At 42.1% G+C, this 17,410-nt stretch overlaps 1 protein-coding gene across 4 annotated transcripts in view; it reads left to right on the top strand.

The window, feature by feature from the left end:
• ncam2 (neural cell adhesion molecule 2) overlaps positions 1 to 17,410 on the top strand; it is a 377,130-nt gene that overhangs the window by 271,554 nt on the left and 88,166 nt on the right. For all 4 annotated transcript variants that reach the window (XM_051709408.1, XM_051709407.1, XM_051709406.1 and 1 more), the window contains exon 9: positions 16,158 to 16,308. In XM_051709408.1, the coding sequence (XP_051565368.1) occupies positions 16,158 to 16,308 (151 nt within the window). The remainder of the gene's footprint in view (positions 1 to 16,157; positions 16,309 to 17,410) is intronic.

Below are 17,410 nucleotides of genomic sequence, written 5' to 3'. Positions count from 1 at the left end.
TGAATATTCAAAAACCGGGAAAAGATTGTCTGGTACATGCTGTCGAATGTTCAGCAGTTCATCTCTGTTAAAACTGACTGGAAAAAGATTACTAAACACAGGACAAACAAACAAAAACAACAAAAGAACTGAGGAGCTCCACACCGAGGCAGCCATCCACTGCGCCATCATGATGATGCCACCATATTTTATTGAGCCCCACTTCCTGACAAACAAATCCCATTTATCCAGACTTCTAAAAAAAGATCTCCTCAAATGAGGGTGCCCCAGCCGGCTTCCATCCCCTGAGGATCATTTCTACCAGTCATGACTCCGGCTAGGACCCAACTTTTTAAATATCAGCCACCAATATTAACATCTGTATCTGTACCCAGGATACAGAGTCTGGGGCTAAATTAATATTCAGTATCCAGTACCTCACACATAAAGTTCTGAACCTCCCCTCAAAATTCTTGGATCTTTACACATCCCCAAAAAACATGTGTTGTGTCCTTGTCTTCTGATTGGCACTGCCAGCAGGTGGGTGTATCTTTAAGACCCACACAATACAATCTAGAGGGGGTCCAGTAGAATTTATGCAAATCTTAAATTGCATCAGACGGACCCTTGCATCTCTAGATGTAGACTTGATGCTTTTTAGAATCCTAGCCCACACTCCCTTCTCCAATACTAAGTTTAAATCTTTCTCCCATAATCTCTTGAGAGAAGATGAAGCTCCCTCCCCAAGACTCTGAATTAACAGGGAGTAATACACAGATGCTTTATGACCTTTTCCAAAAGCAGTAATCACCACTTCCAGAGTATCTGCTACTTTAGGTGGGTGCATGCTATTCCCAAAAATAGTACAGAACAAGTGGCGCAGCTGTAAATACCTAAAGAGCTGGGATCTAGGAATCTTAAAATGTTGAACAAAATTTTCGAAAGATCTCAGCACTCATATAGGTCACCAAGTGTAGTAACCCCCTTCCCAATCCACTCTGACCAACAGAAGGGGGACTTATTAATATGTAATTTAGGGTTCAGCCATATGCTTGGGGCAACATTTAAATAAATGTCAGAATTAAATACTCTGGACATTTTTGTCCAAACTATGTGAAAATGCAAGATAACGGGGTGTGACTTAACTTCAGTTTGATAGAAAGGCTGTGCAATGGCGAAATAGGGGCAAGGACTTCCTGTTCAATATGAAACCAGGAAGGGGCTCTCTCAGGTGGAACCGACCAATGAGCCAAATGTCTGAGACATTCCAAATAAAGGACTTCGCTATGCTATCACATTGCTTGAAATAAGAGAGGGGGACATCTACAGGGAGAGATTGTAGCAGGTAGTTGAATTTTGGAATGCAATTCATTTTAATAACATTAACCTTCCCAATCATAGATAAATGTAATGAAGCCCACCTACTCACATTGCTCGAAAACCTTTTTATTAAAGGGTCGAAATTAACTCTACCTGGGAATAAAATGCCCAAATACTTAATGCCCTGTTTGGGCCACTGGAAGGTGCCCGGCTGAAAAGCCGTTACTGGGCAGTATGCTGTCAAAGCCAAAGCTTCGGATTTAGACCAATTGACTCTGTAACCTGAGAATTTAGAGAAGGAACTAATAATCCTTTGGAGACAAGGCATAGATCTAATGGGGTCAGAGACTAATAATAAAATATAATCTGCGTAAACCAAAAGCTTATGCGCCACACTTCCCGCCATCACCCCTGGAAAATCATCCTCCTTTCTTATCGCGGCTGCTAATGGTTCCAGGGCAAGACAGAACAATAATGGGGAAAGAGGGCAACCCTGCCGGGTGCCCCCCTCCAGAGTGAAATAATCTGAAATTAATCCATTTGTTTGTACTGCCACAACCGGGTGTCTATAAATAACACTATAAATGAACTTAATCCATTCAATAAATGTATTCCTGAACCCATACATTTCCAAAATCTTAAAAAGATAATTCCATTCTACCATATCAAATGCCTTTTCAGTGTCAAGTCAGATGGCCGCGACTGGAGTCTGATCATTCGCCACTGACCACATTATATTGATGAAACACCTAATGTTATCAGAAGAGCTGCGGCCCCAAATGAACCCCTCCTGTTCTGTATGTATAAGAGATGTCATAGCTTAATTGGTTAACCAAGATTTTTGACAAGATTTTAATGTCTAGCTTGATCAGGGAAATTGGACAGTAACTCTTACATTCGCTTGGATCTTTGTTTTTTAAGAATCAGACTGATCTGGGCTTGTGTCATGGTTTGCGGAAGCTTTCCATTCTTTAATGATTCCCTATAAACTTCTGACAAAAGTGGAGCCAGTTCTGTAGCATAAGATCTAAAAAAATTCAGCGGCAAAGCCATCTGGCCCCAGAGCCTTGCCTGTAGGCAGGGCCTTAATTACCTCGTCAAGCTCCTCCATATTTATCTCAGAATCAAGAGAATTTTTTGCTCATTCGTCAGTTTAGGGAGATCTAATAGTTCCACAAAGTTTCTAATATCTTCATCAGTAGACGAAGACGTGGATCTATAAAGATATAAAAGCATTAATAATACCGAGGTAAAAATGTCACCACCAGCAGATTTCACTGAGGGAATGGTCGAAAAATACTCTCTCTGCATTATATATCTAGCCAAAAGCTTCCCTGCTTTATTCCCCAACTCAAAATATGACTGTCTTTCCCTAAATAACCAAAACTCCACCTTCAGTGACAAAATAGTATTATATCTGTATTTCAATTGGATCAATTCTCTGAGGCCATCAGATGACATTCAGCACTTCAGCTCTGTCTCAGTACTTTTAATATTCTCTTCCAACTCCACAAGTTCTCATGCTTTGGATTTTTTGATGAATGAGGCTTACAGTATGATCCAACCCTTAAGAACTGCCTTTAGTGCCTCCCAAGCTACACCCACAGAGGATACTGAGGACCATTTGGTCTCCATATAAACATTGATTTCAGCCTTTAACATTTGTTGGAAATCAGGGTTTTGCAAAAGGGATACATTAAAGCGGCATCTATATTTTTTTTTCTCCATATGTGGCAACATATCTAAACTCACCAGGGCGTGAGCTGAAACTAATTGAGCAATCAACAACAGATGAAATGAGGGACTTAGAAAAAAAAAAAAAAAAAAAATCTATTCTAGAATAAATCTTATGGACTGATGAAAAAAATTTATAGTCCCTCCCAGATGGGTTCAAAAGTCTCCAAATATTTGTAAGACCAAGATTTTTACAAATCCTGTGAAGCGTCACTGTTGCTCTAGGGGTCTTACACACTTTTGCTTCACTATGATCAAGGACTGACTCCATCAAAAGATTAAAGTCTCCTCCCAATATTATATCATGAGGGGTGCCAGCGGCTTGCAACATCCCTTCAGGATCAGTGTTAGGTGTGTAAATATTAGCCAAAATCAACCTTTGCCCCTGAATTTCTACTAAAACAATAATGACACTTCCCAATTTATCTTTAATCTCTTTGAGAAATTTGAATAGTAGATGTTTACTTATTAGTGTAATGACTCCCCTGCTCTTACTTGAGCCAGTACTAAAGAAAACATGTCCACCCCATATCTTCCCACATTTTTCAGCTTCCTGTGGGGAAAGATGCGTTTCTTGAAGAAATACTATATCATATTTCTTACGTTTAAGAAAATAAATAACCTTCCTTCTTTTTATGGGGTGCCCCAACTCACATTCACATTCCACATGGAGAGAGATAATCCACTCATATTAACATTTGACATTTTGACATATTAGAAAAAATAGACTGTGTGTCAAAAATAAAATCATAAAGACCACATTCCCCATTAGTGCAACAATCAAATCCCGAACTTCCCCCAAAACCAAACAAACAGAAAAAAGAAAAACGTGCGCATTAACCCTGCATATGACAGCGCCAACCGGCGTCCATCCTTCTAATCTCAAATAGTCCATGTACGCCTACGAGAGTCCCCGCGACAACTTTGCTGTCAGATTGCTCAAGTCCGGTGCTTCTGTACAAATTTTGTTAGACCGAATAACACAACAAAAGATAATCTATAAAACATACTCAAGCCAATAGGCAGATGAACACAAAGAACATGTAGATTAATTCACAAAACTGTCTCGAAGGTGTGTTCCTCCACAAAACAAATCCCAGCCGCTAGCGGAACCAGCAAAATAAATAAATAAATAAATACAAATAATAATAATAATAATAATAATAATAATAATAATAATTAAATAAAGCCATTCAGTTTCCTCAGACAGTCAAACGAATGTTCAGTGAGCTGGCTGTTAATGAGTAAGCAGATGATGTAATCCTTCCAATGTCCTGCAAAAATACTCCACGAAACAAACTCCATCCAATCAGAGGCATAAGCACAAAGAATGAGCAGATTCATCCACAGCTGTCCTGAAGGAGTGTTATTCCACAAAACAAACTCCAGCCTCTAGGTGGAACCAGCACAAAAAGAAACAAAAAAAGGCACCCAGCTTCCACGGACAGTAGAGTGTATGTTCAGTGAGACAAGCTACTTGGAGGCAACATGAGAAACACACCATGACTTCCTCAGTCCATTGATTTTATGAAAGACATCGCTTGTTGTGGGCATGTAAATATTTTTGCCAGAATTGATCGGGGCCTGTCTCCCTTAGCGGATCTGTGAGCCGGGAATCTGAGCTCGCTCGATTTCCAGCTTGTGGCCTGTTATGTCGAGCAGACTTGGGAAGTGCTCATCTAGGAATTCCACCATATCTCGGCTTTCTTCATGCTCAGGAATTCCAACAATTCTTACGTTGTTTTGCCTACTACGATTCTCCAAATCCTCCAGTTTTTCAAAAACTCGTTCCAAGTCTATTTTGGTCGCTAGTGGATTAGCAACTAACTCCCTCTCCGATGACTCCACATAATCAATCCGTTTCTCGACGTCCAACAATCTTGTAACCAACTCAGAGAATTTAGTTTCCATCGCAGTAATCGATCGACGCATTACAGCAAGATCTTCCAAATCTGCAACGACTTTCGTCAGCATCACAGACATGCTCGCCAGTTGCTGCTGGATTTCTCCCGCCGCACCGTCCAAACCGAGTCCCTGGTCTGTGGGCCTGTCAGAGGTTTCAGCTTGAGCATGTAAGTGTCTATTAATATCTCCAGAGCCCGAGGATTTTGAATTCTTTGCTATGTTGACTTCAAAGAACAGATATGTAGCAGGGTGTATCGAATCTCACCGGTTTATGACAGCAAAGTGCGCAGAGCTCGTCATTTACATGTCCGCTCCTTGCATGGCGTCACGTGACTCTCAAGGTGGTTTATGGTTTTAAATTAGTTTTAACTGGTCCAAAGTGGCCATTTACGGTCTTTTCTTACCCAACAGCTGGTCTCAGTCTGGCCAAGCTGGTGTTCAGCTCCCCTAGCTGGTCTCCCAGCTTTGCCAGCTGACAAGGGCCCAAAAACCCCTCTAAAACCATCAAAACAGACCAGCCATTATGCCAGGCCAGGCTGGGAGATCAGCTTACTACCAGAGGCTGGTTTAAGCTTGTATTTTCAGCAAGTTTAGCTTGATACAAGTGCTTCGAGGACTAAATAATCTCTGGATTTGCAAAAGTTTGACAGGTTAATGACATCAAACCATTCCAACTTTTTAAATCTCCGATAAGTTTCGTTTGACGCATTTAGTTGCAAGTAAAGCGGATATCCATGAGCATAACATTTTATTCTGCTTTATTTACTTTATGTTTGTGAAATAGTGTGTCCTGAGGTTTTCTGTGTAGTATCTTTCTACACGTTCCGCTATTTTTATTTATTTTATTTTATTTTTTGGTGTGTGTGCGTGTTTTCTGTGCAGTTACTCACAAAGACTGCAACACTGTTACTGTATATAAATTATTATTTTCCTCATGCCTGTCTTTTATTATGGCTTGAAATATTTTCGCTAACCCCGCCCCTAAACACAACGTAATGACAAAACCAACTGTGATTGATCATTTTACATTTCAGTTAGAAGGCTCTTCCTGTCTAAGTGGGTGGTTGTTGGCCAATTTAAGCTGTAATACAATGCAGACTAACCTTGAAAAAATTATAGCTACCATGTTCCACAACCCAGCTTGACAGCCTTAAGCTGGTATGTTCTGTTTTTTTTTTTTTTTTTTAGCAGGGAGCTGCTGTGAATGGGTTTGGCTGCTGTGATGCATGTGTCAATGTGGAGATTAGTGACTGACTGAGGGCAATTTTGGTCAGATGGGATGATGAGCGGGGAGTTGAGACAGGAAGACAGCCCTCAAAACTGTCATCATGCTCTGCCTCTCGTTAACCACACTACTGCTCACTCTCACTAATCAAAACTGACACTGCCACACATCCCTCCACTGCTTATTATGCAGTGTACGCTTCAGAGGGCAGTGGGGAAAAATGAAGAGTTGATTTACATCTGAGCTTTGCTGTGTGCTGCTGAAACAGGGAGCTGTGTGATATCTGCACACACACACTAAATTAAATTTTGCAATGTTTCTACAGAGGGGGGAAGGGTGCGTCTGCAAGAATCTATGGTATACACCTGTAAATCCCCGGGAAAAAGTACAGTTTATACCTTGTCTTGATCAGCAACTGCCCCTTTTCTATAACCCATGTCCTTATGTGACTGTCGATGAATGTCTTGTTCCGTTCAGAGGAAAATGTCCCTTTCGGCAGTACATGCCAAGCAAGCCTGCGAGATATGGTATAAAGATATGGGCAGCTTGTGATGCCAGTAATAGCTATGCTTGGAAATTTCAAGTCTAAACTGGAAAACCTCCTGGAGGTGCATCAGAAAAATACCAGGCTATGAGAGTTGTGTTGGATGTCACTGATGGGCTCTCTGGCCATTATGTGACATGTGACAACTTTTTTACTTCATATGCACTAGGAGAAGAACTGCTGAAAAGAAAGCTTACAGTGTTGGGCACAATAAGAAAAAACAAGTCAGAGCTTCCAAAAGAGTTTGTTCAGACTAAAGGAAGGGAGACAACATCGTCCATCTTTGCATTCACTGACACTGCTACACTTGTCTCCTACTGCCCCCCAAAAAATAAACATTTTCTCCTGATGAGCACATTGCACAGAGATACACCTTTGAGCACCAGAGATGACAAAAAAACAGACATGGTGTTAGATTACAATAACACAAAAGGAGGGGTAGACAACCTGGACAAAGTGATTGCCACATACAGCTGTCAAAGAAAGACCGCTCGTTAGCCCCTGGTAATATTCTTCAACATCCTGAAAATCAGTGCATACAATGCATTTGTGATATGGTGTGCCATCAACAATGAGTGGTGCGGTGGCAAAAAGAACCGGAGGAGAATATTCTTGGAGCAGCTAGGATATGCCTTGGTGAGGCCTCACATTGACAGGAGAGAGTGCCTTCCTAGGTTTTTCTGCATCCACTGTGAGGGAGATTCAAAGTCAGCCTGAAGCAATCACTTCTCCAGCAGCTGCTGGAAAACGTGAATGATGCCAGGTCTGCTCCGGAAAAAATGATTCAAAGACTAATAAAAGATGTCTGAAATGTCACAAGTATTTGTGTACAGCACACACACAAATTATCTGTTCCTCTTGCATCTGAAATTAGTCTTTTTTGGTTTTCACCATTAGCATAATTCAGTATCAGGAATTTTGTGGTGTGACAGGGTTTTAGGTGAAAAGTGTTTGGCCATCCTTTTTGTTTATTATATGTTATATATGTATATAGAGGAAATAAAAGAAAAACTCTTTGAATATCAGCAGTTCAAGACATATTGGTATTGGCAAAATCTTTCTATATACCTTTATTATTTTGTGTAATCAAAAGTTATGTGGTTATTTTCAGATGTAATTTTTTTTTTTTCTGAAATGTGCCCTTGAAATTTGCATGAAATGTACATTTGGCTATTCTGTTGCCCAGACGATGTGTACATACTGTAAATTTGCACATAGTTAGTTCCCTATCTGTCACTCACTCGACGTTTTGTCGATGTAGTGACACTAGGGGTCACTCTTGGGAGCCCCAAACACCTCTGCTTTTTTGAAAAAAGGCCAATGAGAATTGGCAAGTGGAATTTTCATGCCACTTCCCCGGACATACGGGTATAAAAGGAGCTGGTATGCAACCACTCATTCAGATTTTCTCTTCGGAGCCGAGCGGTTCTATTCATTGAAGCTGAATTCATCCACGAAGTTCATTCACCTCATCTGCTGAATTCTGCTGTGCACTTCAGCGGCTTCTCCCCCTCTGCACCCGTGGAGTGCAGAGAATGCCCCTGGGCGCTTCGGCAGAAACAACTAAAAGAGTATATTCTAAAAAGAGTATGTTTTCTTTCTAAAAGAGCGGCACACAGATCGTCTTTTTAAAGATGCCTTTCCATTTGTGTGTTATTCCTGGTTGTGGTCGTTATCTCTCCGCTTCTGATGGCCATGATCGCTGTCTTATGTGTCTGGGTGCTGCCCACACGGAGACATCGTTCGTGGATGGGTCTTGTCCTCAGTTCTCGGCGGTGAAGCAGCAGATGGAGGCCATACAGCACATCCTGCCCCACCGTGGCTCAAGACCCCGCACCCTGTCTGCTCGTTGCCAAGGGCGTCCTCCTGAAACTACAACACCAGCTCCACCACAGCCCACCCCCAGCGTGGAGCCCAGCGCAGGAAGCAGATGCCACCCGTCTCATGGCTGGCTGCCAAGAACCCGAGGAAGGCTTCGAAGCACCCCTGAGATGGGCGACCCAGGGGCAAGGAGACCCGCTTCTCTGGAGCTGGTGAGCAGACCGCTCCATCCGCCAGTGGAGGGCCAGGAGGAGAATCTTTTGTTTCATTTTCATTTAATTTCGTCGCATGTCCAAGAGGCTGCGGTACCCAAAAATTCAACAAAAGAGCGGTTTTCTTGTTCCCTGGGTCACATGTCTGGTGCGCACGGCCGTTGTCACGATCACCGTCCACCGTTCCATCTTTGCAAGTATGGCACTCCAGCGGTGCTCCCCCCGCCCCTGTGCACCCAGCTGTGGCACAAACACGCCCACACAGGATTGGGTCCAGTGGAGTGCCGATCTGTCGCCGCTTCTTCAGCCCTTGGACCGACCTTGCATTTCTACGGGCAGGGGTTCCCCTAGAGCAAGTCTCCAGGCGCGTCGTGGTTACAACATATGCCTCCAAGATGGGCTGTGACACTGTATGCAACGTGCACACAGCCGCCGGCTCCTGGACTGGCCCGTGGCTGCGTTGGCACATCAACTGCCTAGAGTTGTTGGCAGTTCTGCTTGCCCTGCAGAGGTTTCAGTCGTTGATCCAGGGCAAGCACGTGTTGGTCCGGACAGACAACACAGCGACGGTAGTATACATCAACCACCAAGGCGGTCTACACTCCCATTGCATGTCACAACTCACCCGCCATCTCCTCCTCTGGAGTCAGCAGCGCCTCAAGTCACTACGAGCCACTCACATCCCGGGCGACCTCAACATCGCAGCGGACGCGCTGTCACATCAGGTTACCCTCAGGGGAGAGTGGAGACTCCACCCACAGGTGGTCCAGCTGATTTGGAGTTGATTCGGTCGAGCACAGGTAGACCTGTTTGCTTCCTGGGAATCCTCCCACTTCCCGCTTTGGTATGCCCTGACCGAGGCACCCCTCGGTATAGATGCGCTGGCACACAGCTGGCACCTGTGCAAGGTCAGGGAGGACGAGGAGCAGATCATCCTAGTAGCACCCTACTGGCCCACCCAGACGTGGTTCTCAGATCTCACGCTCCTTGCGACAGCCCCTCCCTGGCGAATTCCCCTGAGGAAGGACCTTCTTTCTCAGGGATGGGGCACCATCTGGCACCCGTGATCAGACCTCTGGAATCTCCACATCTGGCTCTTGGACAGGACGCGGAAGACCTAAGTGGCCTACCACCCGCGGTGGTAGACACGATCACTCAGGCTAGGGCTCCCTCTACAAGGCGCCTGTATGCCTTGAAGTGGCGTATGTTCGCTAAGTGGTGTTCTTCCTGACGCGAAGACCCCCAGAGATTAGCAGTCGGATCAGTGCTTTCCTTCCTGCAGGAGAGACTGGAGGGGTGGCTGTCCCCCTCCACCCTGAAGGTGTATGTAGCCGCTATTTCAGCTCATCACAATGCAGTAGATGGTAAGTATTTGGGGAAGCACAACTTGATCATCAGGTTCCTGAGAGGAGCTAGGAGGTTGAATCCCTCCAGACCATGCCTCGTCCCCTCATGGGACCACTTTGTAGTCCTTCGGGGTCTACAGGGAGCTCCCTTTGAGCCCTTGGAGTCAGCTGAGTGTAAGGCACTCTCTTTGAAGACTGCCCTCCTGACTGCGCTCACTTCCATCAAAAGGGTAGGGGAACTGCAGGTGTTCTCTGTCAGCAAATCGTGCCTGGAGTTCGGTCCGGTTACTGTCACGTGATCCTGAGACCCCGACCGGGCTATGTGCCCAAGGTTCCCACGACCCCTTTTAGGGATCAGGTGGTGAATCTGCAAGCGCTGCCCCAGGAGGAGGCAGATCCAGCTGTGTCCGGTGTGAGCTTTACGCATCTATTTGGATCGCATGCAGAGCCTTAGAAGCTCTGAGCAGCTCTTTGTTTGCTTTGGTGGACAGCGGAAAGGAAGCGCTGTCTCCAAACAGAGGATCACCCACCGGGTCATTGACGCCATTGCGATGGCATATCAGGCTCAGGATGTGCCACCCCCTGCAGGGTTATGAGCCCACTCCACCAGGAGTGTGGCGGCCTCCTGGGCCCTGGCCAGTGGCGCCTCTTAGGCAGACATCTGCAGAGCAGTGGGCTGGGCAACACCCAACACCTTTGCGAGGTTCTACAATCTCCGGGTTGAGCCAGTCTTGTCCTGTGTATTGGTAGGCATGAGCAGGTAAGTTCCGGGACAAACTGGCCAGGTGTACCGCTTGCACATAACGCCTTTCCCCTCCCTTGTGGTGAAAACATGCGCTCTTGACTCCCAGTTGACTGTGATCCCTGGATGACTTTCCTCCTTAGCCCTCTGGCAGTTGAGTTTGCAGAGAAACTCGCTGACCGGCCCAGTACGTGCGCTAATGAGCCCCTGTACTGAGATAGGTGCTCCACATGTGCTGGTTCCCTGAAGGTGACCCCATGTGATATCTTCCGCAAAATTGTTTCCCTGACGGCAAACTGCGTTTTCCTTGGGCCCCTCTGCCTACGGTTGCCATGCTCTGTAGAAACTCCTCCCCCTTCGGGTAGGACCTACCATGGGACCTCTCCACATGACATACTTCCGACAAGACTCAGTAAGACCATGTGACGTATTCCACTCAAAATACCCCCCCCCCCTTTTTGGGTGGGTTGAGGTCTCCGTGGTGTCTTCACCTTGGGAGGGACACCCCCCGACGCAGACTTTTATGGCTCCCAGTCAGTTAACAAATTCCACTTTTTTGGGGAGAAAAGAGAGGGAAAAGAGGCCTCGGCTGGGCTAGCCTCTCCCTATAGTTGGGCAGCCGATTTGTTCCTAATGGGCCGTTCAATGCTCATAAGAGCGTTGGGGGAGGTTACGTGACAGCCTGGTGCGCTGGCTATGAGGCACACAGCAGTCTGCCCATCACAAACCGCCAGTTCACATAACACAGTTCATCTAGTTGTGGCGTTTTGTATAGGGACCCCTAGTGTCACTACATCAACACAACGTCGAGTGAGTGACAGACAGGGAACGTCCTGGTTACTTTCGTAAACTTCATTCCCTGATGGAGGGAACGAGACGTTGTGTCCCTCTTGCCACAACGCTGAACTACCTGCTGAAATGGCCGGGACTTGGTCTCGGCTCCTCAGCACAAAACCTGAAAGAGTGTTTGTCTGGGGGAGTGGCATGCAAATACCACTCGCCAATTCTCATTGGTGTTTGGGGCTCCCAAGAGTGACCCCTAGTGTCACTACTTCGACACAACGTTACGAAAGTAACCAGGATGTTTTCCTGGTTAGTGAGTGTACTAAAAAAAAAAAGCACTTGGACATTTACTTATTTTTTTTAATTTTTTTTTTAACAAATAAAAAAAAAAAAACAAAAAAAAAATACAATGATATCTGGGTCAGATTGACCCCAAACATAAGTAATGTTACTATTTTGGAAAACATTTTTTCAGTGATTTTTTTTTTTTTAAATAAAAGGGATATTTATTTATTTTCAATAACATATATAGAACATATACAGCTATATTTTTTTTTCTTCATTATTTTGTATAAATTAAGAAATTATATGGTTATTTTTGTATTTAGTTGCTTTTCTGAAATGCACATTCCTACTTCAGTAAATGTAAGAGTTAATGATACACTTATTTCTATTCTTTTATCAGTTCAGTAAGCTCAGGATAAATGGAAAGGAACATTTAAGCAGGAAAAAAAAAGATTTATTTCATAATTATAATTATAATTTTCATTCTTTAATAATTGGGGTAACAGTGACCCCAAACAACGAGGAAGTGAAGCAAATCTCAAGAGTACATAAGGGTTAATTCAGCAAGTCTGTATCTAATGTCACTTACTGTTATGCTATGAACTATATAATTTAACAGAAAAAATTGTTTATTAGGGGCCAAGCACCAAAGGTGCTGTGGCACCTATTGTATCAGTTAGTATTATTATTATTCCTCCCCAATGAGTTTATGGCAGCCCATAGAACTAGGAAAATTATGAAATTTGGCACAATGATAGGAGTGGGCATGAATAGCCCCCATACCAAATTTGGGGTCTCTAGGACAAACTCCGTAGTGCCAACACCAGTTCAAAAATTAACTTTTATTTTGCACAGTTTATCCTAGAAACTAAATAAGTTTTGCATCTGATACGCTCCTCCTGATGATTCAAATGGATCCCTTACAATAAAACTCTGCCCATTACTGTAGCCGCCATCTTGGATTATGATGTTTATAGTTTAAAGTTTCCACGTCCTTCAAACTTAGTGTGATTTACCCAAACAGTATTTCAAAATAATCTCCATAATGAGCCGGACAAAGCCATACAGCATTTAGTTTTTCGCCTTTGTTTAAAAGTTATGCCATTTTTAAGTTAATGAGGTGGCCGTGAAAACAGATTTAAGGCTGTATCTCGACAATGCTTTGTCCTATCAAAACAAACCTTGGTATGCTTCATCAGGACCATGATCTTATGGTACATGCAACGTTTGGATGCAGCGCTACCTATGGGTCAGGAAATGTGGAAAGTGGCTAATTTTGCCCATAACTTTTTAACTGTATGTCCAAAAATCATGAGGTTTCTGTGTATTCCTTGTGCCATTAGGATTGCAATGAAGCGATTCTGAAAGTTATATATACTTTGAATGCATTGTCGGATTTCAAAGAAAATGTGTATGCTTTATCAACATCAAGTCTTGAGGATACCTGAGCAGGAGAAAATGCTACCCATAGTTCAAAAGCAAATGTTATGTGATCTCAATTTGTCTCTTTGGCATCAGTAAGACTTGTTGATTGTGTGGCGCAGTGGTTAGTGCTCTGGACTACAATTCCAAAGAATGCAAGTTCGACTAAAGGATGGTTTTAAAAATTGTACTTCAGTTGAACTTTGAGTCTTTATGTTTTGCTAACTATAATGTAAGCTTTACTTCACTGTATAATTCCTGCTTCAATTCAAACCACTTTGATGTACCAAAATAATTTTATCAACAAAAATTTTGTACTCTTAATTTTGAATGCCAATATGAAGCTGACTATGGTGACCACTGTGCTTAGGTGTGCTGATTCACAGCTTGGTATGTCCCTTCGGCAGCTGTTTACCTTGTGGAAGCATGGTAAACAGCTGCATTGTGTGCTGAATTGTGGGACGGAAAGGCACTAGTTCAAACCTGTCTTTGGGCTACATGTGAAGTAGCGTGTTACTTTGACCCTGTTTACACCTGGTATTAAGATGCGTCTCGGGAGATCCGATCACATATGGTCAGGTGAGACACATCGCTGTTTAAATCTGGTCACTTAAATGCATCTCCTGTGACCACTTGTGTTCAGATTTGGAGGGGAGGGTCTTTGTTTCATGATGACATACACTACTGGTCAAAAGTTTTGAAACACTTGACTGAAATGTTTCTCATGATCTTAAAAATCTTTTGATCTGAAGGCGTATGCTTAAATGTTTGAAATTAGTTTGTAGACAAAAATATAATTGTGCCACCATATTAATTTAATTCATTGTAAAATTAAAATTTCATAAAAATAAAAAATAAAACGTTTTTGAAAATGATGACTTGGACCAAATAATAAAGAAAAGCAGCCAATAAGTGCCCAGCATAGATGGGAACTCCTTCGATACTTTTTAAAAAGCATCCCAGGGTGATACCTCAAGAATTTGGTTGAGAAAATGTCAAGAGTACATGTCTGCAAATTCTAGGCAAAGGGTGACTACTTTGAAGACGCTAAAATATAACACAGTTTTGATTTATTTTGGATTTTGTTTAGTCACAACATAATTCCCATAGTTCCATTTATGTTATTCCATAGTTTTGATGACTTTACTATTATTCTAAAATGTAAAAAAATTATAATAAAGAATGAGTAAGTGTTTCAAAACTTTTGACCGGTAGTGTACATGATATTAAAGTGCAACAAAGTCAGAAAATACAAAGAAAGCTAAAAATAAATGATGTGCTGTTTCTACCAGTTGCAGCTGAAATTTAATCTAAGCACAAATGCAACATTTTGAGCAGAATTCTCAGTTATTTTAGTGAATTACTTGTATAAAAGGGGCTTGAGGTGTTCATGCTTCTTGTCTGTGTTAATATCAGACACACTGAAGAAGATCCATGAAGCTCTCGTGATTGTATATGTATCCACTTTTTAAATTTGCAGATAGGACAGTTATTTCCTTTTAAAGCTGCTCGTAACCATCAAACTTTAAAATCTGGTTTTAGCACAGCAGTTGATTGATAGGTGAGGGGTGGCGCTTTACTGCTGCCGGGATGCATTCAGGACGGATTAGCATTTACACCTCAAATGCGATGTGGACACGTGTTTTTGATCACATTCATATGTTTTTTTTGTGATCCTATCACAAAGCGTTTTAGACCCCGTTTAGACCTGTATTTAATGCTGACAACATGTGATCGGATCAACCAAAACATCTTAATACCAGGTGTAAATGGTGTGTTTGTATGTCATTTGCATGCAATGTGTTGTGCGTACTATGGTGCAGTACTTGCTGTTTCGGTGCTTGACCCCGTAATTGCTGCTTGCAGCTATATTTATAGTTATAATTTTTATTTTAATATTAAATCACTGTGGCTTATTTCTTTACTGTTATCTTGTTATTTATTTTTGGTCTTTTTTTAGACAGGAAAGTGTAGAGTGACAGAAAATGATTGGGGAAATGATTGGGGAAAGAGATGGGCTACTGGGATCAGGACGTGATGCTGTCCTAACTCAAACCTTTATTCCTGCAGAAGCTCTACAAAGCCTATGGCAACACTGAAACTAAGATAAAATTGCTAATAAGATTTTTGATTGTTTTGTCAAATGTGTTACATATGCACATGGTAATACTGTACACTGAATAGATACAGTATGTACATGAATCTGACAACATTTAAGTCAAATCTGTCTATCAAAGGACAGATTATAGTCTAAGCAACCAGATTTCAATCAACATTTGCAGGAAGATTATTTTGTCTAACTCAAATTTAGTGATATCACAGCTTGTCATTGACAGTGGTTTTGAATCTGTTATCTGTATCAGCATCAGATATTTGTGCTTTCAGATCCATATTTGCTGTGAAACAGTCTCTGGAAGACTATTATTAAGCTGTATTCATGGTGTGAGTACCGTGATATACAAAATAATTTGACAAAAGACATGATAATGATAATGGACATTACAAAACAAACAAGAGGTGAATCCCGACCCAGCTAATAAGTAGATGTAGAGGACCAAAATCCCAAGTCTAAGTTCAAAGGTCAGACAGAAGTATGGGGGAAGTTAGATATGGTTTTCTACCTGTTTACTGTGAGAAAACACTAAAGATTTGTTTTATTGCTTCCCATGAATCCTTGAAAATTGGTTTATCTGAGTCATGTCTTGATCATTAAATCCCTCCTACTTCCTGCTATTAGACAATTTGATACTTAATCCTACAACATTCACTCTCTGATTATCCAGTCTATCTGCTTTTCAAACAACTGGATTGTGTGTGTGTTTTTTTTTTTTTTCCCCAGAGTACAGATGGCCGTGTGGAGGTGCGTGGGCGTTATGGTGAATCGATGCTGACTATAGTCAGGGTCAGGCTATCTGACTGGGGACGCTTTGACTGTGAGGCTCTCAGCAGGATCGGAGGACATCAAAAGAGCATGTTCCTGGATATCGAGTGTGAGTAGTATAAATCAGTTGTTCTTAACAGATTTTGCTTCAGAAGCCAGATTTTACCAAAATCGAACAGAAGTAAACAAAAATGTCCTGAGAATTAAACACTGAAATTAATGAAACTTTAAAATATTACCATGAACTGCATAGCCCCAACAATATGCAAAATGATTAACGTGACATTAACATGTCTCTTTCATTTTCGATCAATTTTCAATGTACTGTAGCCATGGGCTAATTCACCTCACAAAACAAATGTGTGTATTTATCTATGCTGCAAGTAAACCTGTGAATCACAAAACACAGTGGCAAGAAAATGTGTGTGAACCCTTTGGAATTAACTGGTTTTCTATATTAACTGTTCATAAAATGTTATCTCATCTTCATTAAAGTCACAAGTATAGACAAAGCACAATGTGCTTAAGTTAACAACACACAAAAAATTATTATCTTTCATGTCTTTATTGCGCACATCCCATTAAACAATCCCAGTGCTGTGGAAAATGTAAGTGAACCCCTAGGCTATAGATGTCAAAAAAAGCTAATTAGAGTCAGTAGTTGGCAAACCTGGCATCTAATTGATGAAACTAGATTGGAGGTGTGGGTTAAAGCTACTCTGACTTATAAAAAGCACTCAAACATTTTGAGTTTGCTATTCACAAGAAGCATCTGCTGGCGTGGACCATGCCTCAAAGAATTGTTGCTTTGCATAAAGATGGAAAGTGTTACAAAGTTATCTCGAAGAGCTTAGATATTCCTCTGTCCACAGTTAGACAAATCGTCTATAAATGGAGACGATTTATTACTGTGGTTATTCTCCCTAGAAGTGGCCATCCAGCTAAGATGACTCAAAGGGCACACCACAGAATGCTCAATGAGGTTAAAATAACCCTAGAGTGACAGCTTAAGACTTCAAGGAATCAATAGAACTGGTTAACATCTCTGTTCATGAGTCTTCTACCAAGTGACAGATGAATTTGCACGAAAATACCGTTCAGTTTTGTTGAACATTAAATGTATTTGGCGTTAACAACAAAAAATAAAGGAGACTTTTCTTCCTCGTTTAAAAATGTATACACATACGTATTTGTTTTACTATTTTAAAAAT

The sequence above is a fragment of the Myxocyprinus asiaticus genome, chromosome 10 (assembly GCF_019703515.2).
Source record: "Myxocyprinus asiaticus isolate MX2 ecotype Aquarium Trade chromosome 10, UBuf_Myxa_2, whole genome shotgun sequence".
NCBI lineage: Eukaryota > Metazoa > Chordata > Actinopteri > Cypriniformes > Catostomidae > Myxocyprinus > Myxocyprinus asiaticus.
The sequence above is the reverse complement of the archived record's forward strand: the minus strand, read 5'-3'. Positions and strand labels throughout refer to the sequence as shown.